Genomic DNA, 24,913 nt, shown 5'->3' with positions numbered 1-24,913 from the left:
TTTAATTCTATAAATACTTGGTACACCAAACCAAACAGGAACCCTCCAAGGCAGCAGACAGAAAATCTGGCGGCGTTTTGCTGGCATTAATAACATAATAATCGTCTCTCTCTGTCAGGACTGGTGGATGAAGCCATTGACACCAAGTCCCTCCTGGATGCCTCCGAGGAAGCCATCAAGAAGGATATCGACAAGTGCCGGGTAGCCATGGCCAACGTCCAGCCCCAGTTGCTGGTCGCCGGGGCGACCAGCATAGCCCGCCGGGCCAACCGTGTCTTGCTGGTGGCCAAGAAGGAGGTGGAGAACTCGGAGGACCCCAAATTCCGGGAGGTGGTAAAGGCGGCGTCAGACGAGCTGAGCAAGACCATCTCACCCATGGTGATAGATGCCAAAGCTGTGGCGGGCAACATCCAGGACCCAGGTACTGAGTCCCAAATACACAGCTTCAGAGGACAGAGCATACTCTAAAGTGGTCCTAATTTCACGTTTGTCCTTGGGATTACAATTTCTCAGCACACATTGGAGTGACATGTAGGCTGCGTATTGTGTTTTGTATTAATATGTACTGGAACTATTCATTATGGAAGTTGCAGATCTGTACGATTGGAGAGAAGAATTTGGTTCAAGCTTCCTCTATTAGCATCTGATGTTAAAATCAGTGTGAATTCACACAATGCTGGTTAAACTGGTATTTCGTTATTGCCATTTTGTTGCAAGAGAAATGCTTTTTGTGGTTGTATTTTTTAAAAAACGGCTGCAGCCAGCAGCACTCCGATGCTTTCTGAGAGTCGAGTGAGGGCAGGATGACAGGTTGGTGTTAATCCCAACTGTCAGGCGCTTCATAATGTCATGCTCTGCTGTAAATCCCTGGCAGTCAGAGGGGGAGGGGGGACATATGAGGTTGGCATGATGAGCTGCTCACGGCCCTCTCTGTGCCCTTTCCCCTCGATGGGCAGGCCTGCAGAAGTGCTTCCTGGACTCGGCCTACAGGATCCTGGGAGCAGTGGGCAAGGTGAGGGAAGCCTTCCAGCCTCAGGAGCTCGACTTCCCGCCCCCTCCTCCCGATTTGGACCAGTTGCATGTGAGTCTGCACCCCGCCTCCTACATCACTGACCGTCCGGTAAGGAAAATCCCAAAAAATAAAAAGGCAGTGTTGCTTTTGGACTCTTACAGATTGTGGTTGTGTCAACCAGATCCGGTATCTTGGCACCAGCACCACACTTCGTGGGGGGGTGTAGCACGTCCCTGAAATTAGCCAGTCTGCTGGGTGGCAGTGAGGGCTTGTGGCAGTCGCTGCCAGCCCCATCTGACAGGCCCATCCATCTGTGGCGGAAGGGAGTGTTTGGCAATAACTCTTGTGTGAAATGAGCCAGCTGGATAGGCCATAAATTCACACCTTAATGCGAGGGTAGAATTTCTCATTTCTCTCATATTTGGTGGTTGTGTAGACCTGCCTCATGCTGAAATGTTTTCCCTTTGTATTCAGAGCAGACTCCATTGTGAACTCTGGATTAATTCTTGACAATTTATCTGATGTTCTCAAAAAATGTAATGGCAAAGAAGTGCTCAATGGGCAATTTCAATCTGAGCTGGTCAGATAAAATAGGTAGAAAGAAGTTAAAGGACATTGCCAATAAATTTCACTTGACTCAGATAATAGAGAATCCAACAAGAATAACAAGATCCTCAAAAACCTTGTTGGATTTAATTTTCACAAATAAAGTTGATCGTCTATGAAAAACATACAATTTAATTACAGGCATATCAGATCATAATCTCGCTTTAGTTACAAGACAGCTGTCAAAGATGCGATATAGAAATCAAACTAAATCAGAAGGGAAGAAATATATCTCATTTATTCCAAAGAAGGATATGAAGCGTTCTGAGAATGAAATTAAGCAAACTAAATGGGAGAGTAAAGTTAATGGTAAAAATTGTGAGCAGGCCTGTGATGATTTAATGTCTACATTTAAGCACCTTTTATCTAAATTTAATAAAACTCTGCCTTGGTTTAATGACACTTTATGGCACTTAATGAAGAAAAGAGATGTAGCCCTCAAAAAATCTCTAAAATCTAAAATTAGGATTTGAAACAGACCGTTTGATATATTTGGTTAAGGAGCAGGACTTGTAACCGAAAGGTTGCCGGTTCAATCCCTGCTGGGACACTGCTGCTGTACCCTTGGGCAAGGTACCTAACCCACAGTTGCCTCAGTAAATATCCAGCTGTATAAATGGATAACATTGTAAAACAACTGTAACCTATGTAAGTCGCTTTGGATAAAAGCTTCTGCCAAATGAATGAATGTAAATGTAAATATATAAAGGCCTTAGAAATAAAGTTACGGGGCAACTTAGGAAGGCCAAAGCTAATTTCTTTCTTGAAATAATAAGACAGGCAAAAGGGAACACAAAAATGTTATGGAAAGGTATTGATCAACTCACAGGAAAAGAGCGCCCTAAGAGTGGACCTATAGAGATTAGGTTAAATGGGATTATACAACATGACAGTTTAGCTGTTGCAAATAGTTTTAATGAGTAGTTTATTAAATCAATTCTGGAACTGGGTGGCAATTCTACAGAAACTCAATTTCCCATGGTTTTAACTAACGAAACTATACTGAATTTTAAATATACAGATGAGGAAAAGGTAAACAAAATCCTTTCATCATTATCGAATTCAAGAGCAAAAGATACTTGGGGATACTGTTTTTCTTAAAAAATATAAAAAATATGAAGACATTTTAACCACCCCTATCAACCACATTATAAACCGGTCACTGGATGAAAGTATATTCCCTAGCACCTAGAAGACCGCCATTGTAACTCCTGTATATAAATCAGGCGACAGAAAGGAAGTAAGCAACTACAGGCCCATCAGTATACTACCCACCATTTCAAATGTTGTTGAAAAGGTTGTTGCTGAAGAACTGGTAGTTCATCTAAATAAAGAAAATCTATTCCATCCCATGCAATTTGGGTTTAGAGCAAACCATTCAACTGAAACTGCTTGTTGCTACTTCCTTGAAGTCATTAAGGCTAGCCTTGATAAAGGACGGGTGGTGGGTGCCGTATTTCTTGACCTGCGTAAAGTTTTTGATACAGTCAATCATTCAGTATTCTTATCTAAGTTGTCTAAATTCAAACTTTCTGTTAATGCACTAAATTGGATTCAGTCTTACTTACCTGACCATTCTCAATGCGTCCGGATAAAAGATAAAACATCATCTCTAAGAGCTTGCGTTATGGGAGTGCCGCAAGGTTCCATCTTAGGGCCATTGTTGTTCAGTGCATACATCAATGATCTTCCATATGTGTGTGATGGTGTAGATACCCTTATATGCACATGGGAAAGACCCTGAACAAGTTGCTGCCAAATTGTCATTAACAATGGAAAAAGTTGTAAAGTGGCTTAGTTATTCATGTCTCACTCTGAATATTGAGAAAACAGTGACCATGTATTTTTTGAATAAACAAAAACAAAGGGTTTTTCCAAATATTTATGTAAATGGACAAAATATAAAAAATGTCGATGAGTTTAAATACCTAGGTGTTACTATAGATTCCACTCTTAGATTCAAAAGGCATATTAAAAAGATGTGCCGTGTATTGAAATATAATATGGCTAATTTTAGACATATTAGGAATTCTTTAACAGCCTCTAAGATACTTTAATGCAATGATTTTTTTCCTATTTTCATTACTGCATATCATGTTGGTCACAAACAAGCAAGACTGTCTTAAAACCTATTAGAGCATTTCACAAACAAGCCCTTAAAGTCCTGGACAGGAAATCACAACAGTATCACCATTGTGATATACTTGTTAAATATAGAATGTTAAGCTTTGACAACTCAATTTTGTATTCAGACGTCCATTTAGTACATAAGATTATTCATAATGCTGCTCCTCCGCCATTGAAGAGCTTTGTCCAGCTCTGCTCTGATGAGCAGAGCTTCAAGATCTGCTTCAAGGGGAGATTGTAGCGTCCCTAAATGAGGCTCCACCTTTGCACAATCCACCTTTTCTTCCAAAGCCATTAAAGAATGGAATAAGCTCCCCGCCAATCTGAAAACTGGCACAGACTTCTATATTTTCTCCCGTGAAGTTAAAAAATGGATTTTAAGTAACCGGTCTTGTCAGCATAATGACCTGATTTTATGACTTTGGATATATGTATGTAATATTTTAATATCTATATTTTGTCATGTGTTTATTCCTATGAAGTTTGTTATTGTGTGTCTGTGTATGTCTGTGTGTGTGTCTGCGTATGTCTATGCCCAGTCTGAGTATGAATAGGATGTTGGCCTATTTGTGGCGGTGATGATAGGTTTTGTTTTGTGTTTTATTGTTTCCTTCACCTGCCCAGGGACTGCAGATGGAAATTAGCTAGTAGCTAAATCTGGTACAAAGCATCTTTCCTCTTTTTGAGGTGAATGCATTTTGTACATGGTCCCTGATATAAATAAATTTAATAAAAAAAAAAACATAATAACATTAATAATAACCTTATTTTTATAGCACTTTTCAAATGGACCCCGTACACTTATCCAAAAGCAAGTTAATAGAGCAAAACATGGAAGCATTCACATGAATGTACACACAGAGGGAGTTAAGATAAAAGCTAAAATGAAGCCAGATTAAAATGCATAATCAAAACAAGTAGTGAAAAACAAGGCAGGACATCAGTTTGAGTGAGACTTGGATGTCAAGTGGAGAAAGGTAGATAGAGATACTGAGATGAACAACATTTTGTACCCGGTTTTTTGACTGCATCCTTGCTGTCGTAGGTCAACGATGAGCAGGCCCCTCCCAAACCCCCCCTCCCAGAGGGCGAGGTGCCACCCCCCAGACCCCCTCCCCCGGAGGAGAAGGATGAGGAGTTCCCCGAGCAGAAGGCGGGTGAGATGGTGAGCGAGCCCATGATGGTGGCCGCCCGACAGCTTCACGATGAGGCCCGCAAGTGGTCCAGCAAGGTCAGTACCCCAAGCCTACACTAGGGAGGGCGTGTTCCCCCAACAAGACTACACTTGTCCCCTAAACAAAACTGACATTTTAAAGAGTATGTCATCACAAGCCACCACAATGTTATTTGTCCAAGCATCAGAATTATTTGCTCTTTGATTAAGAGCTTTAATCTTCCGCTGTAACACTGCTTTTTTGTATTCTATAGAAAGTATGAAATTAGTGCCATTGTTATCTGCTTGACTTAATGGTAGTGACTGGCAGTGTCAACATGACACTGCTTTGTCATACTCTGAATCACGGTTTCGGTGCAAAACTGTGGGCCTATTACATATTAAGCTGAAAGTTGTTTTAAAAAACCTTTGTGTTCCTGAAATATGGAAATCATCTACCCGATTCCAATTTCAGAGGTTAGAAAAGTGGAAACTGTCATCTATAGAAAGTGCATGCGTGCTGGATTCCTAACAGATTAACTGATCCTAACTGATTCTGTTACCTTAGTTTCACCCCTCTGATCCAACTGTGCAGATAGTTCTTGAGGTGCTCCAAACCATAGGAAATGAGTGAAACAGAATCCTAATAGAGAGGGCAGAATTTGTGTGCATGCAATGAGTCTTTGAGCTGTACATGTCTATTAAAATTCATACAGATCGGCTATAAATGCCTTACGCTTACTTTAACAATTTTCAAATTGCTCTTTTTTCTGTTTTCTTTTACTCATATGCTGCTGTCCTTTTTCAGATTTTCCCATGATGACTATAAAATACAAAGTTCACTTTCTATCATGTGCCTTAAAAGGTATAAAGGACTGTTCCATGAGGAATTGAAATCCAGAGAGTGTTTAGTTGGAATTATCAGTTCATAAATCAGCCCTTGTAAGGGACTTTTGCTGGCTGTATCCTTAGTACGTCCAACAAAAGGTTTATTTACAAATGTAGTAACTTTTAGTCTGAGAATTTCAAGAAGCAGTTACACATACATTTTAAGTCATAATTGTGAATTATGAATCTATAAAGATAAAAATGCAGACTTTTATCTCAACTTACAAAAGGAAGCTGCATTACTACTTGTCTTCCAGTCTGATAGCAACCAAATTATTCCAGCAGCGAGGGTATGTTGAAGAATATGGATGAAATGTTCGCAATATAACATTGTGAATGGTATTGGGCCATTGAAGGAAACCTAATTGAGACCTGCTGAGTGTGTCTTTGTTTTATTCCCCACATGTAACTGTCTTCGTCACCCATGTCCCTTTGTTATGGTGCAATTTTTGTTCTCTCCTAATTTGTTTTCTTTCTGCTCTCTCCATCCCTATAAGGCCTATAGTGGTTTCTTCATCCAGTTATGTTCTTATCCCTTGCTCTTCATCAGCTTTCTGTAGCTTAACTTAAGTGTCTGGAATGCTCTGGGACTTCCATTTCTCACAGTTTTCTCTGATAATCAGGGGCAGTGGCTGGACTGTTAACCATCAGGGGCTGAGCCCAGATTCTTCTCCATCAAAAAACTGACCTACAGTGATGTGTGTGTGACACATCTAAATCATTTAGATTCAGTGTTTATTTCCTAGTTTAATCATTCTGTCATCTCTCATGAGTTTGCCAAGTTTTTAAACTGTCTAACATTATCAGCTCAGCTAGTAGCCTAAAGTTTTGGTTTATGGAAGCTGTGGTAACTTAGCTGTCAATATATGACATGATCAGAAAAAAAAAGTTGGATTGGTCATAACACTTGCCTCGGGTGTTATCACTGTAGGACTACCAGACTGATAAAATATAAACTTTTTGGTTATCTAACACAAGGCTAGGCTAGTTTGGTGTTGCTAGGCATAACTAAGCTATCATTGCTAACGGTTTAGCTGGCTACAGTGCAATGCAAAGTACGTTAGCTGTATATAACTTATGCTCTGCTCATATCATGTTCACATAACTTGGAACTCATATAGACATTTACACACCTTGTTTTCCTGGCTCAGCATGAGAAGATGTTTGTGCTTCAGCTTCAGCCCCTTTACCGGTAAAAAATCTGTGTATATCCATTTTTTCCTCACACTGACTGACTGTGTGAGCTAGCGTTTGGCATAGTAACCCCATCAATTGAAGAATTGACAGAGACCTGTCAGACTATAAGACACGAGTATTTCCAAGTATTTTCCTGTAAACCCTCTCTGATTGGTCTTGCCTCCGTTCATTGAAGATAAAATACAACACTCCTTTCACTGAAGATACAAAATTACAACACTGCCGTCTTCTTTTACTGACGTTTAGTTACGATGTGACAAACCGCTCAAAGTGGAGAATTATTCGGGTCTAAAGAAAAAATCTTTGGGGCTACAGCCCCGAATACCCAGGCCAGGCGACGCCTTTGCTGATAATCCCAGGACATGCAATAATTCTGTCTGCCACATTCACCTCCTTTAAGGCCTAGAGTCCAATATGTGTCATTTTTCTGCAACGATCTAATCATGTCTATTATACTGTCAATTCCATATTGTTTTGTTTTTCTAGATTGTCACCCTGCCCAAATCATTGTTGTTCTTGAACAGTATTTTGAACCAACACCATAAGTCATCATGTCTATCAGTTTATCCCTTTCTTTCTGAGAATAAAGGCAGTCAACAGGCTCTGACACATCTATGTTCATGTATATGTATACATCATGTATACATCAAATGTTTCCCAGATGATGAAAAGATCAGATGACATTGAAAGATGTGTAACAGGCATTTCAGGTTTTTTCGGGTTAAAATGTTAATTTATTAAGTGTTTAATGGATAGAATGTAGGAGATGCTAAATGAATCTCTAGGCATAGAAAGATATCATACAAGCAGGTTATTTTTTTTAGTTTTTTTTGTATATGGGCAGAAAGTACAAGGATATATTTATTTAAGGACTTCATACCACTAACATTACATGTTATTGCCTTGATGACCTACTGCAAAGAGGAGGGAAAAATCCACAGGAATCTTACATTTCAAGCTGAATTCATGCTGTGAAGACCCATCCTGTTGAAAACAGTCAAACAAACTGTCAGTAAAATGGTTGCTCTGCTTGGCAGTATGAAGACTAACCCACAGAGTGGAAACTGGAGCTGTTAGTGAAAGCCGACACCCACCATTTGAACCAGAGAAGATCTCTGACCCTCCTCAAGCACTGAAACCCTGTAGCCTGTGTGTGTGTGTGTGTGTGTATGTGTGTGTGTGTAGGAGGGGGCACCTGCTGGTCAGCTGTAATGTGTCCTCACAGATGCTGCCCTCTGGTGGTAGAAGGGGACATCTAATAGGTGTAGGAACTCTGAGGAATCTACTTCATTAATATAGACCCCAGCTTTGGATTACTGTCCCCCGTTCTTTCCTGGAGTGTTTCCAAAAGGCAGTCTCTGGGAGGGCCTTAGAGAGGAGTGCCCATAGCTTATTTAGTGGCTCTGTGACTTGGAGCATGCCTTATCTGTAGTTACTGACAGCTGCTCTGGTCTTCCATTATGAGGTAGCCTCATGCCAAAATGAGCTGTGTCCTGGTTCACTTGAGGCTAGCATGTACCGTCTGTCCAGAGATAGGTTTGGTCTTGCTTGCATATCATCATATTGCATAGCTGTATCCTTGTGATTTGGATGTCCTGTCACTAATGTTCAACACTCTTTGAAAGAAATACACTGTGGCTGTTGCCCTATGAAGGACTATATAAAAAAGGATTAGGATCTTTGGCAACAAGCCTTGCTATGGCAGTGTCTTTTTTTCTGAAAGTACAGTATTAAACTGATACATGAGTTGGCGCTATGTGGAAGGGCTGCAGTGCTTGGTATAACAAACTGGATTTTCTCAAGGGTCTTTGTATTTCATAAAAGAAAAAAAATCTTGAAATGTCAGGAGTCTGTTACAAGGGTGTTGCTTCTTAATCTCCAGAGCCCTCACACTATCTTCCTACCCCCACCACTACTCCTTCACCTCTCCTTTCATGTTCTTCAAATTTTCTCTTCTTTACAACTACTGTTGCCATTTATTGGCTTGTGAGCTGTCCTTCCCCGGGGTTTATTTCAGAAAAGAAAAATATATTCCTCATACAGCTGGATATTTGCAGAAAGAGCACAGGTTAAGTGCCTTGCTCCAGGGCACAACGGCAATATTACAACTGGTAATCAAACCTGCAGTTTTCAGGCTACAAGACCAGTTTAATCCATATGCCAGACTGCCTCCCTCATCCCCTTCCCTACTTCCTTCCCTGTTTTCTTCCCCTCAGCTTTCCCCTTTCCCATCTCCTTCCCCAGTCCTGTCCTTTCCCCTTTCTCTTCCCAATTCCCTTTTCTGTCCCACTCCCATTCCCTTCCCTAAGGCCTGCCTCCTGGTCCTCTAGGTCCTCTCCTGTAGATCTCCTCTCCTGGTTCCATCCCATGTCTCTCACACTAACTGATCTCCTTGTTTCTCCATGCTGCCTCCCTCTCCTGCTCCTCCACCACCACTTCCTCCTCCTCCTCCTCCTCCTCTTCCTCGTCCCCAGCCTGATGTCGCAGATGAGAGTTTTGAGACCGCTGAGGCGGACGTAGATATAGATGATGAGGACGAAGCAGAGGATATCGAGTTCACAGACAACGAAGACGATTACGAGCCCGAGCTGCTCTTAATGCCCACCAATCAGCCCGTTAACCAGCCCATTCTGGCCGCCGCTCAGTCTTTACACCAGGAGGCCCGCAAGTGGTCCAGTAAGGTACTCCTGCTCGCCTGACCCCGCCCCCATCCCTGGGGGGTGGCGTGACGCGGTCTGCATCCGCTCATTTGGAACGTTGACCCCCCCTCTGTTTTTTTTTTGTTTTTTTTTGCATCATTTGATTTTTTTGCTGGGTGCCATTGACTACTGTGGAATGACGGTTTTGTTTTGCACTCCGTTGGACAAACTGATTACTGGCTTCACAAGTCTGCCCCCCTTCCTCCTCTCCTCTTTTTGCGAGTCAAGTTTAAGGCCTCTCTGGTCCAGAAGAGGGAAGAGATCGCTCTCTCTCTCTCTGACCACGATCGCCTCTGTGAAGTGCTCTTCACCAACCTGTGAAGCCAACGATGACAGTTTCCCCCAATGACCGTGGGATTAAACAACTGCGTGAAGTCATGTCGCCTGTCTGTGTGCATTTGTGGGTGTTGTTTTTTTACTCATTTCCACGTGTCTTTACTAAACAAACAAAAGTAACCATATCAAACCATACCTAACACAATGGGCATTAACTCAAAGGAAGGTTGTCTGTGTGACTGCATGTGTGTCAGGTTTCCAGAAATACCAAAAATTCAAGAGACCTCTCCAGAGCCCTAAGGATGCTTAATCCCTAAAACTGAGAACAGGATGACACCAGTTCAGGCTCAGGCAAGTCTTGTACATATCCTGACAGGGAGATACAATGAGGCCAAATTGGCAGGGATCACATGTATCTTATTCAGTCCCCCTAGTAGTGGTGCATCAGAAGCATGATGTATTACTTTCACGTGAAATGTATCTGCTGCTTGTTAATGGATATAACCAGAGCCAGGTGGTGTGGAACCACGGCCACCTTTATTCCCACTTGCCATGTCAGTCAGCCAAATTATCTGGTATTTTTAACCCTTTCCAGACACTCTTCCTGTGGATTACTAACATGTTTGTAAATCGCATGTTGCAAGCATTGATGTGCAGGTTGTGAGTTTAACCTGGAGTGTCCTATGATTCCATAAATGTCACAAATGAATGTGTATACTGCATATGAAATATAGCACAGTGAAGGATCTGATTTTTGGTTGTAAAATCAACGATGAGCATTAAGATTATGGGTACATGTGCTTTATGTGAATATAGGGAATGTTTAATATTAAGAGAAGAAGTAAGAAAATGAAAGTGTGAGACATTGCAGTTCTGTGTGTTTGAGTAAGGTAATGTAAGCAAATGCATATGCAAAATACCAGTTTTGACAGAAATCAGTCAAAAATATTTTGGTTAATTTCATTTATTTCAGCTCAGATGTAGGCAGGATACTGTGTGGCAGACATTGAAATAAAATGGCAGACATTTCCTGAAAACTGCAGTTTAGGATATGTGGATGTGCTTTTCCAAAGACAAGAATGGCAAGTTATTTGATACACAGATGCATCTCCTGATTGTGATGCAATTATTTCTTCAAGCAATACCATAAAGGGGCACCAGGGGGTGGCTCTGGGAGAAAAGCAAACCTGGGGAAAATGCTTGGTCGGACATACCGAACATTGATGAATTGACCACATGAGGTCTATTTACCTGGTATGTCTAACTTTCCTGAGGGTTTAATTTCAAATACACACTGATGACATCTAGAAAACTATAAACTCCAATTACATCAATCTTAAATCATAAACCACATGGCCAAATGATAGCTATTCCTTCCTAGAAGAGCCTCTGGTGCCCTCTAAAATGTCTTCCATGCTGTTTCTCAGCTTTGACACTGATTTATGAATTTTGTGGACGCACGTTAGGGTAATGACATCATCGGCGCAGCCAAGCGAATGGCCTTGCTGATGGCCGAGATGTCCCGTCTAGTGAGGGGCGGCAGCGGGAACAAACGGGCCCTCATCCAGTGCGCCAAGGACATCGCCAAGGCCTCCGACGAGGTCACGCGGCTGGCCAAAGAGGTGGCCAAGCAGTGCACCGACAAGCGTATCCGGACAAACCTGCTCCAGGTCGGTAGCCCATTGTCACAACTGCTCAAAACTGGACCACAGATGTCACCTGCCTGGTCTAAAATGAAAATTTGGCAGTCATGTTCCCAGTGGTGTCATGATCTTTAAGAGCCGCTGGCATGGCAGCCCCACTCATGTTGGCACACTGTAACACGTGGGTATGGCACCCCACGTTCAATCTGTCTTAAACATAATTCATGCCACTAAACTTTCAAACCCTGCTTATGTTTTCTGGCTAATCCATCACCCAGTTTGAGGGTAGTCAATCATTTAATGTAACCTCTTTACTAAAACCGTCAAGCAGTTGAAAATGGAAGACCTCACAAATGTCTGGGGCTGTTCTAGCGAGGCAAACAGGAGGATGCTAACCTTCCTCGCCGTCTTCCTTAGGTGTGTGAGCGCATCCCCACCATCAGCACACAGCTGAAGATCCTTTCCACAGTCAAGGCCACTATGTTGGGTCGTACCAACATCAGCGAGGAAGAGTCCGAGCAGGTAAACCCCTTCCCCCGAGAAACCCTCTCAAATGGGACCTTGAGAAGGCATGCACACAACCTGTTTTGAAGATGTCCCGTAGTGTTTTGTGCTTGCAGGGTGGTGACTAACCTTATCCCCCTCAAAACCTTTCTGCCCCCCAAAGGCAACTGACATGCTGGTGCACAACGCCCAGAACCTGATGCAATCCGTGAAGGAGACAGTGCGGGAGGCGGAGGCGGCTTCCATCAAGATCCGGACGGACGCCGGTTTCACCCTCCGCTGGGTCCGGAAGACCCCCTGGTACCAGTAAGCCGGGCTGCGCCTCCTCTCACCCCCGCAGCATCTCCCTCCAGAGTGTGGAGGAGTGGGCCTCCTAACTGACCGGACCCACCCTGGGTCCAACGTTTGCTGAAAACAATCCTCTTGCTTGGACACGTTTTGTATTAAATCCCATTACTTACTGGCTGCTCCCTTTGGGAATTTAGTGGTCTTATAAAGGTTTGCGATAGACCTAACTTCATCTTCAACCAGTAAGACTGAAGACAGTTTTTGAAGACTTATTTTTGGTATGTTGGTTTTTCTGAGTTTTTTTTCAAAATCCCTGGTATATTTCTTTTTTTTTGCATGGACTTTCTTTTTTTTGGAATCAAGAAGAGACACGGCTTTACCTCTTAAATGTTCATTTTACTTAATTTAAGAGCTAAGTGTGAAGCACACTCTATTAATTCTGTTTCAGCATTGAGATTTTCTTAGTGTGTAAATATATATTGCTTTCTATACAAATCTGTTTCTGTATTCAGAAATTTTGCCTTCAAAATGAGATAATCACATGGGAAAGATGATATTTACAGCTGTACGCAAAATGTTTTGAATTGAATTTTGGCTGTTCCCTAAACCTGTGATAACCTTTTTTAAATTAAGTGTTCTTAATGTGATATTTAAGAAGGTCAAACTGGGATTGCTTTTGAATTGTTTACACCAGTAGATAATTAGCCAGCTTTATGTATTGTAACATAATGTATTTAATGTTTCATAAATTATGCCAAAGATTTTGTTTATTCATGTATGGTTTGAAATTCATATTTTTTTCTGAGTATTTCAGCAATATCTATCTGAAAACATTAGAAGGCTTGTTTTGCTAAGCACTGCAGTTTAACCAAATGTAATGTCATTTGTAATGTCAACCAAATGTAATGTCAGAACGTAAGCTTTATGGTGGTATTGATTTTCAGAACATTGAAGAACTGACATTAACTATCTGAGGTGGCATTCAATCTAACCATTCGCTCTGCCTGTAACAAATTTAAGCAAGTATTTTTTCAGTTCTTCCACTTCCACTACTTGCTTAAATTCCTTAGTCAATGTAAAGGCCAAAGCACAAAGACGGTCACAATGAAGACCCCTCATACTCTTAATAGTAAAAAAAAAACAAGGAAACTTTTAATTTCAGGCTGAAAGTGAGATTTTTATGCTTAAGTTTTATTGCAGTTTTTCCAACTACCAGATGGAAATATAATGCGCCAGAGAGGGGACATTAGTGCAGGCTGTTTTTACAGTCATAAAACGCTGCCATTACTTGTCTTCGGCTGCAAAATTCATGAAGAAGAAGCTGAAGAGTGATGAAGAGGGAAGGAGAGCAGCGAGGTGGAAAAAAGTATGAAAAGGAAAACTAACCTGGGTCGTTTTAGTTTGTTTTGTTGTCTTAATTATTTTAGTTACATGATTCGCATTCAGTGAACCCGTAAAAGGGAGATGAAGAAGATTTATTTATTTGATCCTTAATACGTGCGCTCACTGACTTGCTCGCCCTGGCAGATGTTGGTCCGAAAAGTCTGACATGTGCGTCTTGCTGTTCTCCACGTACTGTCATTCCCGAACCACCACGCAGTGCGTGTCAAAATACCGAGTAATTTATGCTGTACTTTACATAAGTACGCTTAAAATATAATTATTGATACAGTATGAATATCTGAAGAATATTTCAATCAATAGAACAGGTATCCAGCGTTTATCTGAGGAAAATACTCCCTTTTTATCTTCTGTTAAGGAATGTAACCCCCATTTAAAACTATGTCTGTGGGAAAACAGTATTCATCTCCCGACCCTCTGTTTTATGGGGGTTTTTCCAGCAAAAGCAGGGGCAGCCTGTACTGTGTTCACCTTGGCACTCGTCATTGAAACACACTCACCAACGCTTGATGTATTACTTGAAATAATCAGTATTAATTTGTTGTATTCTGTCTTTGAAATGTGTGTGGCTTTTATTTTTTAAACAATGGTGTGAGAATCTGTCGAATGTTGAAGCGAAGGAAGTCTTCATGCGAGACAAGTTACCCAGTGGATTGTGTGTTTGAACTACTGCACTGTCTGGAGTGAAGATCTGCTGTAAACGCAGACAACGCTGTTATGAACCGAATGCGTTACTATTCTTAAATCCAGCCTCGCAACCATGAGAATGTTGCCTTGTATTTACCCACTGACACATACTTTGTGTTTATGTACAGTTTATGTAATTCATAGCTAGTTCCACAAGTCCTACGTAGTGTCTCGGATAAATAGTATTTTTGACTACAGAGCAAGCATGTGAGGGTGGATGATGAATATTTTTAAAAAACTGTGTGGAAAAACTACTGCATTTGAATGTAAATATAATATTGCAGTCATACTTTACAGTGCCCTATGAAGCCATCTGATCTCTGTGCCTTGGAATAAAAAGATTTGATAGTCTAAAATTTGTTTGTTGCTTTGCTTAAACTCCATCAGTCAGTCCCTTAAACTTAAAATCTCTGAATCACTACGGCAGTATTCAGGGGAAAGAAACTGAACATCCAGAAGACTACAATCAGCACATAAAATACTGGAGAAATCAAAGTATTTGCTTTGGATTCACTGTAATACTTAAAGTCTTGGAGGTTTACGTTGTCAAATTTGACAGACACCCTTGTAATAAAGTATTTTATAACCTTTTCGTTGTTTTCCTCATTTTCTTTGGTGTGTTCAGTAATTTTACCTCATCAATCACACAGAAACCTACCTCATATGAAGAATAAGGGCTTTTTAAGACTCATGCGTGCAAACGGTAACTGAATACAAGGACAGAAAACTCCGAAGCAGTTTGTGCGATTAAATGTTTATATTTATTTCCGGACATGTTAACGATTCCCTTTAAATCACGCATTTCCCCATTCATTTCTCCCACACATTTTACAAAGCAGAACACAAGTGACCTTTAACTGGCGCACAGACTCTCAGACTGCGCATTTATGAAACTTCAAACTGCAGCCTCACCCAAACACAGGCTTGGTGTGTTCCAGTATAATCATCACTGTATTTTCTCATCCTCAGTAAAACATCACACAGCATACAGGCACAAATGTCCACATTGACAATGCATTAATAGCTTCCTACTGTAGTGCTCTCCTACAGCAAACTGATTGAGTACTCTTGGCACAGAACTGCCCTGTGCTTTTGAAGAAAGGCCTGTTGGCAATAATATTCTCTGCCATGTGACCAACAAAACTGACCTAAGGCAACAACTGCATGCTAAAAAAATCTGTGCATAATTGTATATTAAATTAAGGATCAAGTGAGTAACACAAGCTACAGCTAGTCAGCTTTTGAAGGCAAGTCTCTTCATTGATTGTACAAATGTGTTATTACATTTTTTTAAAAGAATATTTTAAAGGGTTTAGTTAAAAAAAGGGGGGACATTCATACACTGTGCTTCTGGAAATGTTGATTTGTCTAATGGCCCCTCATTGGAAATGTGAGAATAAGTGATTTCATTAAAAAAACCTGCAGGTGCAGCAATCTGTTTGCCTAGTCAATTGCTCATCGTGCAGACAGTTGTAACACAGACAATATGTGTGGCTTACTAGAACTCTGTCATGTAACAATGCTATTGGAAATTCTTTTTAATGCATTGTGTGGAATAGACTATCATTGTAAACCATCTAAAGCCAGATCTTCCTTTAAAAACAGTATACATTGTATGTCTAGCTTTAAAGCCAACGTACAGTATAAAATGTGTATCACCTAAAGTGTGGAAAAGATTCTTTATTAATTCTGTAAGTGCCACTAGATTAAGAATTCTCAGGATGCAAATATGATTTTCCAGTCTTGCGTTGTGAATTACTTTAAGGCTAAACCTTTGAAAGATTTTCAAGACCAATATGGCACAAATTCAAACAAATCCCAAATTTGTCAACACTGCTTTAAGGCTGTTCCTGAAGTAAGGTTTGAAAACAATTCAAATTCTGTAACATACCTTTTGATATTACACACAAGTGTAAAGGTATTCCCAAACATTCAGAACCACACAGTGGACGTGACATCTTATGGCACCTTATATTTTATGGAAACTTAAAAGATGGGCTTAAAATATCTATTTTTTTGGCACAACATGTTTTTTTTTTTTACCTTTTTTATTTTACACATAGAAAAATTTCAGACTCATGTCCTGACCTGAAACTTCCCAGCTTTGGTCAAATATTTGACCCCTTTAAATGGTTTGTACTTCTCACCGAACATATCTAGCCGATTGACCTTCAGACCTATAATAAACAAAGGAAGAAATGCATTACTGTTGGTCACACGTTTTGTGTTGTGGAAATAAATAGCACAACTGTAAATGTCAAAACTCTCCCTCACCTGAAATGGCCAGCTGCTGGATTTTGAAATCGATCATGAGGCTGGGGTTCTCCTCTGGTTTTGGGGCACCCGACTGCAAGCTCAAGCTTCCTTTCAGATTTGGCAGCTTCTGGGGGTTGATTTTGCCAATGTCCCATACTAATATCTGGATGGGTTAAAAGGAGAGGGCACATTAACTGCTGATCCCAGGCCATCTCCGCCAGGGTGTTTATCTTTTGGTCTCCACTCTTGGCTGATCTTGACGTTCTGGGGCTCTGTGGATTTCTCCAAGTAAGGGGGTCATGGTACCTCAAACGGTGCCTCTGTGTTCTGTGTCCTCCTGTGTTTGATCCGAATCATAACAAAATACAAATATGGCAGCCAAAACATACCATTGTGGGGTTTTTTTCAATCACCTGATTTGTGGTTTGTCCCTAGACTTGAACAAGACTGAAAGTTTTGCATTTCAAACTAACATTAGGAGAGGGATAACATTAATGAAAAAGTGTTGTGTAAATGCTAAAGGGAACACTTTCTTCAATTTATTGCAAAATAATAATAATAATAATAATAATAATATTAATAATAATATTTGGTTATCTCTGCAGGAAACCCCAAAAATGGCCTAATTCTCAGCTGTGTATAACTACAGGGTTATGCCCCACCAAGTGACTTGGCAGATGGCATAACCGCTATCCTCATCTACAAAATTACAGTCAGCAATACTTTGTGTATACAAATCCTCCATCAACTGTGAAGTGAGGGACATATGTCGAAGGCCAATGCACCACACCAGTAATATCTGACCCAAAAAGCCAAGGAGTCCTAGACTTTCTCAGCAGCTGGGGTCGGCTTCCCTACCTTAGTGACGGGGTCGTAGGTGTAGGTGCCCTGGGTGGCCGCGAGATTGGCACTGAGCACCACTTTGGGCATGTGCGCTGTGACGACGACTGCTTCCACCGTCTTGCCCATGGTCTGCTTGGGGCCCACGGTGATGTCCAGCCTTCCTGAAGAGCCGGTCTCGAAGAAGCTGATATTCTGCTTCACGTACACCGGGATCGCCACCAAGCTGCAGGAGACAACACGGGCACTGTGTTACAGTCACCAGCCTGCGGGGCTCAGGTGTCAGGGTCACCGACATGAAAGCAAAGCTCTGCAAACCCCTTAGTGGGGGTGGAGTTATCGCGTCTTTCAGTGACTCTGATTTGACCAGTGCAAAAGTAATTGCTGTGGAGAGTTTGATTTGGTTTACGTCCAGTTCCTGTGTGCACAAGTATACCCAAATAAAGTCTAATGTAAAGGTGTTACTGCATTTCGTCATCCTATTTTGCATTCTATTCAGTCAACTACTATGTCTGTGCTGGCAGTTAAATTACACATAACCTGAACCTTGTGTTTTATTTCAGAGCACTTGGGACAATTCAAAGCACTGGGTAGAAATGTCTGCATGAAAAGACACCCTCTCAGTCATAACAGCTTCAACAGACCCACAGAAATCTTCATATATTTGCCTTGTGCAAATCACACAATCCTGGCCTGAGATACATGACATCATATTTGACCTTTTCTTTTCATTTGAACCTTTGTTCCATGTTTTTTCCTATGATCAATGCCTTAAAATGACAAGCTTATTTACTCCAATCAACAATAACAGAGCTGCATAATGATTGGATGGGATGTGGTAAAGGGTAAGAGTGAGCTTGTACCACTAAACAGCACAGACTGTATTCTGTGCGTTACACTCTGTGCTCAAGGCTCTCACAGTGGTGTAGCCACTGCACATAAACATTGTGGCTGGTGCGCGTAACAATGCCTTTTTACTCCATCACTAGCGAAGTATATACTGGACACTCATCCAGTTGTTACAAGGACCCCAGTGCCACATGATAAAAATTGTGCACAGTACAATTTAAAACATGTGCATAGTACAAATCTCTGCTTCTGAAGCCACTGTAAGGAGAGGGCCTTACTTTTGGGCATTGACGTGATAGGACATGAGCTGGAAGTTGCCGTCCGGGGGGATGAAGGAGAGGACTCGCTCCGCCTCCCAGCGTTTGAAGCGAACGCAGGGGTGGAAGCTCACATCGTCCAGGAGCCGTGGGTTCTGTCACAGCAAGAGACGACAGGTGTTACCACCTGAACCAGGCCATCCCACACAATATTCTAGTAGTACATTCGAGTGAATTCTTCACCATGTTTGCCAGATTTTATAGGTTCCTACCAGTTTGTGCAGGTAGGAAGTAAACTGAGCCAGAATAACCAAAACGCACTTCAGATACCAACTAGATGCCCACTAGATACAATAATACAAGTCCATTTTAACAGCCCAGAATACGACAAGAACTCTACTGCAACAGAATGCATTTTCAGAGTAAAATCAATGTCAGATATTAATTTTGAATTACGAACACACTGCATACACATGCTGCACACTCTGTCATCATGTGATCCAATGAATCACTGGAGTGGTTTGTAAATCCCATTCAGCAGTCCACTGTAGCAATATCACCACACTAGTCAAATGCAGACCAGAAGGAGAGAGCCCGTTCTAATCAACGGGTGAATTCTGCTGAGTGTAGACTGAACGCGGTCCCGATCTCACCATGAAAGACAGCGTGAGGTCAGGCATCCCGGAGAGCTTGACACAGCTGTCTATCACACCCTGGATTTCTGCAAACACCGTCGTGCCTGGAAACACAGCAGCACACCGCTCCTGCAGCGTTAGAGTCGTCACACAGAGAGAGGGTTGAAGCCAGAAGTCCAAAACTGAAAGCGAAACTGAGGGAAAAGGGAAGTACCCGACTTGTCCAGGATGGCGTCTATTTCCTCCACCACATCAAAGTAGGCCTCGTTATTGGTGTACTTCACGCCCGCCCTTCTCCATGGGATGGTGGACAGCTGGCCCGTGGGCAGAGTGTCTCCGAGATTACTGCTGCCTGAAAGAATACTTCAGTGTCGGTTTCAGCTTCCAACTTATATTTGACAGTAGTGCTTATCACTCTACCACCATGATTTGTTTTCTCTCTGCAAACCGCTCAGTGACAATCTAACTGTAGAAGGTGCCATACCAAATAAAAGATGATTAGTTGATAGATTATCATTATTGCATGAAACAGGAACTATGATCATCATTATTATTCTTATGAATCTGCAGGCACCATCTCTGGCATCACTAAGAATTTGCTCAACATGCAAATGCTTAACGATAATACACCGCAGCCCCATTGAGGGATTGGGACCTTTTGGCATCTAGTGGTATGGCACTGTAGCTCTGATGTGGCATAGAAGGCTCGGACTAAGTTTCAGTCACCCCCAGGTCCACTTTCCATCCCAACCCACTGCTAACATATCCTCAGTTCAAGTCAGATATGTCCTTTCTACAGTCAGGTGAAGCACGTTGCTCAAGACAAAAACACCCAAGAATCAAACCCATGGCACTCTGGTCACAAGGATCGCTTCCCCAACCACTACAACATACTATCCCATGGTACAGACCAGGTAGAAGGTACATGCTCACACTGTGCAAGACCTACCTGTTATTGTGTTGACCATGGACCGCAGAATTGTTGGAGGTTTGATGAGTTCTTTCAGGATGTTGGATTCTGTGGCCAAAGGGAAGCCATTGTCCAGCATCTCCTCTAGAAGCTCGTAGACGATAACCACGTTGTCCTTGATTGAGGCTTCTGAGCAATCACCGAAGTAATCCTGGGTTTCAAACAGCAAACAGCTGTGAGTCCAGCAACTTAAGCATAGACTGTTCACTTTTATACTGTATCATTGGAATTATTCTAGCTACAGTAAACGGCCAGCACTTCATGAACTGAGACATACCTTGGACATTCCCATAAAAGGAACCGTGATTAAAAATACATCTACAGTCACTGTGAGCACGCCCTTTATCTGACATAAACCACAAGTTGGGAAGACGCACCTGAAACATTTCCGCTACCCGGTGCAGGAACTCGATAACAAATAGAGGGGGCACTTCTGTCTGGATGACGGACACGAAAAATATTTTCTCCCGATAGATGTTAATGAGATAATGGTGAGGGGTGGGAATAACTGGTGGGACATTCTCCACGCTGAGGGCTTTCTCCTGAGCCTCAAAAAAGTAATCACAGACGGAGCGGCTGATGACGCTTTTCCAGTGTTTCTCCAAAAATATGTCGCCGGAAGTGTTGATCAAAAATAAACTGTGGATCATGGTGTAGCACCTGCAGACATGAAGACAGGGGTTACAATTCGGAGTTTAAGGTACACTGTCGAGCTTTGCAACTATTTTACAAAGACTGCTGGCTAGTTGTGGAACTCATGGCTGAAATTACCAAAGGATACCGATGCAAACTAATAGAGTAGACGAAATTAAAATAACATTTCTGAACATATCACATTAATTCGCTAAGTAGCTAGACAGGTAGCCATTCAACAAGCAAGGTTATTAATGCGACTTTGGTAGCTACAGTAGGTAAATGTTTATTTAGAACTTCCTATAACTTAATAATAAATTGTTTTAGGACAATTACGATGCAGCTAGCAAGTCCAACTAGACAACTAAATAGTATAGCTATTTAACTAGTTAATCTAGTTACGCCCCTTAAGTGCGAACAAGTAAGTTGTGCAGCAACTCCAACAGCTACTCAATGAATATTGTTTTTGCTTCTGTCTGTTTGCTGTATACAAACCCAGCCAGCTGGTTAGCTCAACAACTTCCAAAGTTGCTACTAATTTCGTTAGGAAACGTACAGCCAACCAGAAAATTAGAGATGTAGACAGCCATGTAAAGGGGATCGTTGATCAAACAAAAAGGTTTGTTGACTAATTCATTAAAATGAAAAATATGGGACAGTTACCCTCTGAAAACTTTTTTTCCGGCTGCACCTACTCTGTTTTGTGGCAATATGGCAGTAAAGACTCACTACCGGGTAACGTAAGTCTTCTTGTACGACATCCGCATTTATGCCTGATCCGTTACCAGTTAAATTGCAAACAAATACGGAGTTTTATAGCAGATTTAAGTTGAAATATTACTAAAAATACCACTTAAAAATGTGCCTCGTTAAATCTTAGAATAGCGTTTCGGGAAAAAAACGACTTCTTTTGTTTTTAAGTCAGGCAATATATGGCTATGCTAGACTCTGCTGTCGAGGTTCACTGATCTTAATATCAAGTGGATTTACTCGTGCGGTGGGTTCACCGAGGAGCAGCTCTGTACCTTTAAAGAACGCGCAGAATCGGGGCGGTATCTCGCTCTATAACTCCACCATGGATTTTCCCTTCCTCCACTGATCGTCCCCCTCAGCACATCAAGGTGGTAGCAGTGCGTGCTTGTGGACAATGGCAGAAGGCGAACCTAAGGCGAAAAAGATCAAATTAGAAGAAAAGAAACTCTGGTAAAGTTAACATATGGGTGCTTTAGTTCAGGGCACTAAAAATTTAGCCTAGCTGACGGCATGTTAAGAAATGCCAACTAGCTATCAAGCCTGTCGGGCAGTGCATGTCTCTGCAAACTTGCCTGCTAGCTGTATGTCCAGCTCCACGTGCTGTAGCTCCCTGTTTTACTAGACCTTGTCGACCTGGACTAGTTTAATACATTGCTATAACCGTTGTATGCGTTACTTGTTACGCATTCATACGAGCACTTGCAAATCAATGCATTGGATTATCATGCGCCATAATGTTGATGTTAACTTGTTGCTTTTTTCGCTGCACATAAAACCACTTTCAACCTTGTTGGCATAGATAATGGTTTTATACGGCAAGCTTATTTGGTTTAGGTAATGGTTGTCTGAATTCAACCTGGTGGTTAGCTGGTGGGATATATAGAATAATACAACACGGCAAGTTTGCTGATGCATCTGTTCACGTATTTTAGCCGTTTTAGAAACAGCGTAGTTGCATAGCCAGAGTGGTTACCTTGCCACGCGTTACAGTGCGTTGCCTGGACTGTGCTCCACGTGTCATTTGTTATGTATTAGTCGCTTCGACCGAATGCATAGAACCTTACGGTGTTTAGGGAGGCCTGCGGTGCTGCAGGACCGCAGAGCCGGGACCCACGCAGTGGTTCAGTTTTGCAGGCTATCCTACATTAGTGAAACAAATCTCTCGATATGTCTGTCCTTGATACAGTGTAACATTTCATACGCTCAATGTCATTGCGGTGTCAAACGACTTCCATCGGGGGAGGTACTTGGCTAGAATGCTAACTAGCTAATCATGAATGCGCTTTGAATGATGGGTGCCACGGAGGACGGTACTGGATGAAAGTCCATGAGGTTCATCAGGCTATCACACGACCACGGATTTACACCCTAGCGTTGCAGATAGCTAATCGTCTCTGTATACGTGAATGTTGCGATGCACATTTAGCTTAGCTCCGCTTACACAGGGTTTTCAGAGGCGATGTTAGCCCGGCAAAATAGTCTAGCGTGGTAGCGATTTGATGGGTTATGAATAATTAGCATCTGGGCGCGTTGTGGGTGCATAACAGATCTAGGATCTCATACGAGAAAGAAACGAGTAATATATGTTTACTGGTGCGTATCGCATACTCATCCTTTTGAACTAAAATGTGCTTTTTAGGACCCAAAATAAATGACTGATACAGCCAACCAGAGCAGAAGCAAAAAAAAACCTCGCTCCTCCCACATCTCCTCCGCCCAATCACACTGTCAACATGTTCCGGTTTCAGGGAAAAATTGACACAAAAAAGCACGCTGCTGCAAATTAGTGTAGACCAAAGCCAAGGTGGCAGTCCGAGCCGCTTGTCAGATAGGTTTTGCCGGGACCACGTACTTTTGAAAACATGTCTGCGTTAAGGTAGGCAGCCGTCCTGAGTTCAGAGCCGGGATGGTGATGTGTTCACGATGCTCTGCGCCTGGCAGACATAACGCTAGCTCTTATAGAAATTTCAACATTTTTGAGATGGGGAAAGAAACACAAGTTATGTTTTGAGTCAGGGATGGTATTTTGCTGACAGCAAAGGAGTATTTTTAATCATCGGGAAACATTCGCGGAAGCGTGAACAACTGGATTCACATTTATGTAGATTAGCTGGTTCTAACGGGTGGGGTTGGAAATTTAACGTTATGTTTTTTGGTTTGTATAAGGTCATTTACGGTGGAGTGTTGTCAGGTGTTCCTTCGTTATGGCTGAGTTAAAAACCGCAAGGCACATTGGGATATTTATGTATGAACTGCATGGAACTGCCAGTGGCATGCATTTCTAAGTGTGCTTTTGAAGCGTGCATAAAGTGAACTGCATGCACATCTGTTCTGTGGAGCACTCTCTCCACACCAGAACTGAGGCCATTGCAAGGTTTCCTTTGGTAAGGTGATGGGGCTCTTGTGTTTTTTGTGACCTTTTCAAATGCAGTATACAGCTTCTGCAGGGCTTCAGTAATTTTTCAACATTAGCACAATTCAAGTGTGAGTATTTCGTAATCTGTAACAAATCCATGGGATTTGCTGTGTCAGGGTAGCTTTATATGGCAAAAGACAAACAAAATGTGAAGACAGCATTTAACTGATGTAAAGTCAAGAGCTTGGTTCAAAATTGGAGCATTGTATGTTAAATTCCTCTCTTCCTTTCCTGGAGTCACATGTTGGTCTTTGCGTATGTAATCAATGCTGCCCTCTGCCTTGTTAACAGTTGAAATTTTGCAAACACATTGAGCAATTCTCTAGATTCTTGTGACTAAGTGTGCGATTCAGTAAAGCAACAGTAACTGCACACCTTCTAGAAGGTGCCAGAACTGTTGGTCCAGCTTATATGTAGAAAAGAATGGTGTTTAATGCAAAAAATTGTAGCCTTCAACAGATATGGTAGTTTTTATATTTTGGTATGTTCTGAGGCTTTCTTTTGTATAAACAGGACCTCATGGAATGTAGTGAACTACCATCGTACCCTGCGATGGGTTTATCCGGAAGATGCAAATGAAGCATAGTCCAGTGTGGCTGCCCTCAGGGTCTTAACAGTAGGAAGCCAATAATTTAGTAGTACATAGTTTTTATCAAAGGTTCAGTTAGTGGGGGTAGAACACTTCTTGTTGGTAGGGACAAACGTTTTTTTCAGCAATGCGTTTTACTCCTTCCTTTTCAGACCGGTTTCCTACGTCTTGTGCATTACGTAACCCTTGAATTTTTTACGTGACTGGGTACGGCCCCATCCATCCATGTTCGAA

At 41.8% G+C, this 24,913-nt stretch overlaps 3 protein-coding genes across 6 annotated transcripts in view; 2 read left to right on the top strand and 1 right to left on the bottom strand.

Annotated features, from left to right (window-relative positions):
• The window catches only part of LOC118789727 (vinculin-like), a 51,094-nt gene extending 38,390 nt beyond the window's left edge, over positions 1–12,704 (top strand). For 2 of the 4 annotated variants that reach the window (XM_036546297.1, XM_036546295.1), the window contains exons 16-22: positions 119–421; positions 957–1,081; positions 4,791–4,976; positions 9,458–9,664; positions 11,425–11,628; positions 12,019–12,123; positions 12,269–12,704. In XM_036546297.1, coding sequence (XP_036402190.1) covers positions 119–421; positions 957–1,081; positions 4,791–4,976; positions 9,458–9,664; positions 11,425–11,628; positions 12,019–12,123; positions 12,269–12,415 — 1,277 coding nt within the window. In that variant the 3' untranslated portion in view covers positions 12,416–12,704. The remainder of the gene's footprint in view (positions 1–118; positions 422–956; positions 1,082–4,790; positions 4,977–9,457; positions 9,665–11,424; positions 11,629–12,018; positions 12,124–12,268) is intronic. The other 2 variants (XM_036546299.1, XM_036546298.1) reach the window with 1 other exon arrangement.
• Positions 12,705–15,230: 2,526 nt separating this feature from the next.
• Positions 15,231–21,633, bottom strand: ap3m1 (adaptor related protein complex 3 subunit mu 1). The gene is made up of 9 exons (XM_036546632.1): positions 21,585–21,633; positions 20,666–20,948; positions 20,268–20,439; positions 19,533–19,670; positions 19,337–19,422; positions 18,705–18,838; positions 17,596–17,803; positions 16,756–16,900; positions 15,231–16,658 (listed from the first exon to the last, which is right to left on the bottom strand). The coding sequence occupies exons 2-9, from the start codon at positions 20,936–20,938 to the stop codon at positions 16,558–16,560; spliced, it is 1,257 nt and encodes a 418-aa protein (XP_036402525.1). The 5' UTR covers positions 20,939–20,948; positions 21,585–21,633; the 3' UTR covers positions 15,231–16,557.
• A 354-nt stretch (positions 21,634–21,987) lies between these two features.
• The window catches only part of adka (adenosine kinase a), a 135,679-nt gene continuing 132,753 nt past the window's right edge, over positions 21,988–24,913 (top strand). Inside the window, exon 1 of the mRNA XM_036547129.1 lies at positions 21,988–22,124. Within this exon, the coding sequence (XP_036403022.1) occupies positions 22,069–22,124 (56 nt within the window). The 5' untranslated portion in view covers positions 21,988–22,068. The remainder of the gene's footprint in view (positions 22,125–24,913) is intronic.

This window comes from Megalops cyprinoides, chromosome 15, assembly GCF_013368585.1.
Source record: "Megalops cyprinoides isolate fMegCyp1 chromosome 15, fMegCyp1.pri, whole genome shotgun sequence".
Lineage (NCBI taxonomy): Eukaryota > Metazoa > Chordata > Actinopteri > Elopiformes > Megalopidae > Megalops > Megalops cyprinoides.
The sequence above is the reverse complement of the archived record's forward strand: the minus strand, read 5'-3'. Positions and strand labels throughout refer to the sequence as shown.

What these genes read in the sequence shown, in the direction of transcription:
- ap3m1 (XM_036546632.1), bottom strand. Translation starts at nt 20,938, where the DNA reads ATGATCCACAGTTTATTTTTGATCAACACTTCCGGCGACATATTTTTG. An exon ending in ACCTCACGCTGTCTTTCATG is followed by an intron (nt 18,839 to 19,336) that starts GTGAGATCGGGA and finishes TTGCTGTGACAG; the next exon opens with AACCCACGGCTCCTGGACGA. An exon ending in CCTACGACCCCGTCACTAAG is followed by an intron (nt 16,901 to 17,595) that starts GTAGGGAAGCCG and finishes TAACCCATCCAG; the next exon opens with ATATTAGTATGGGACATTGG.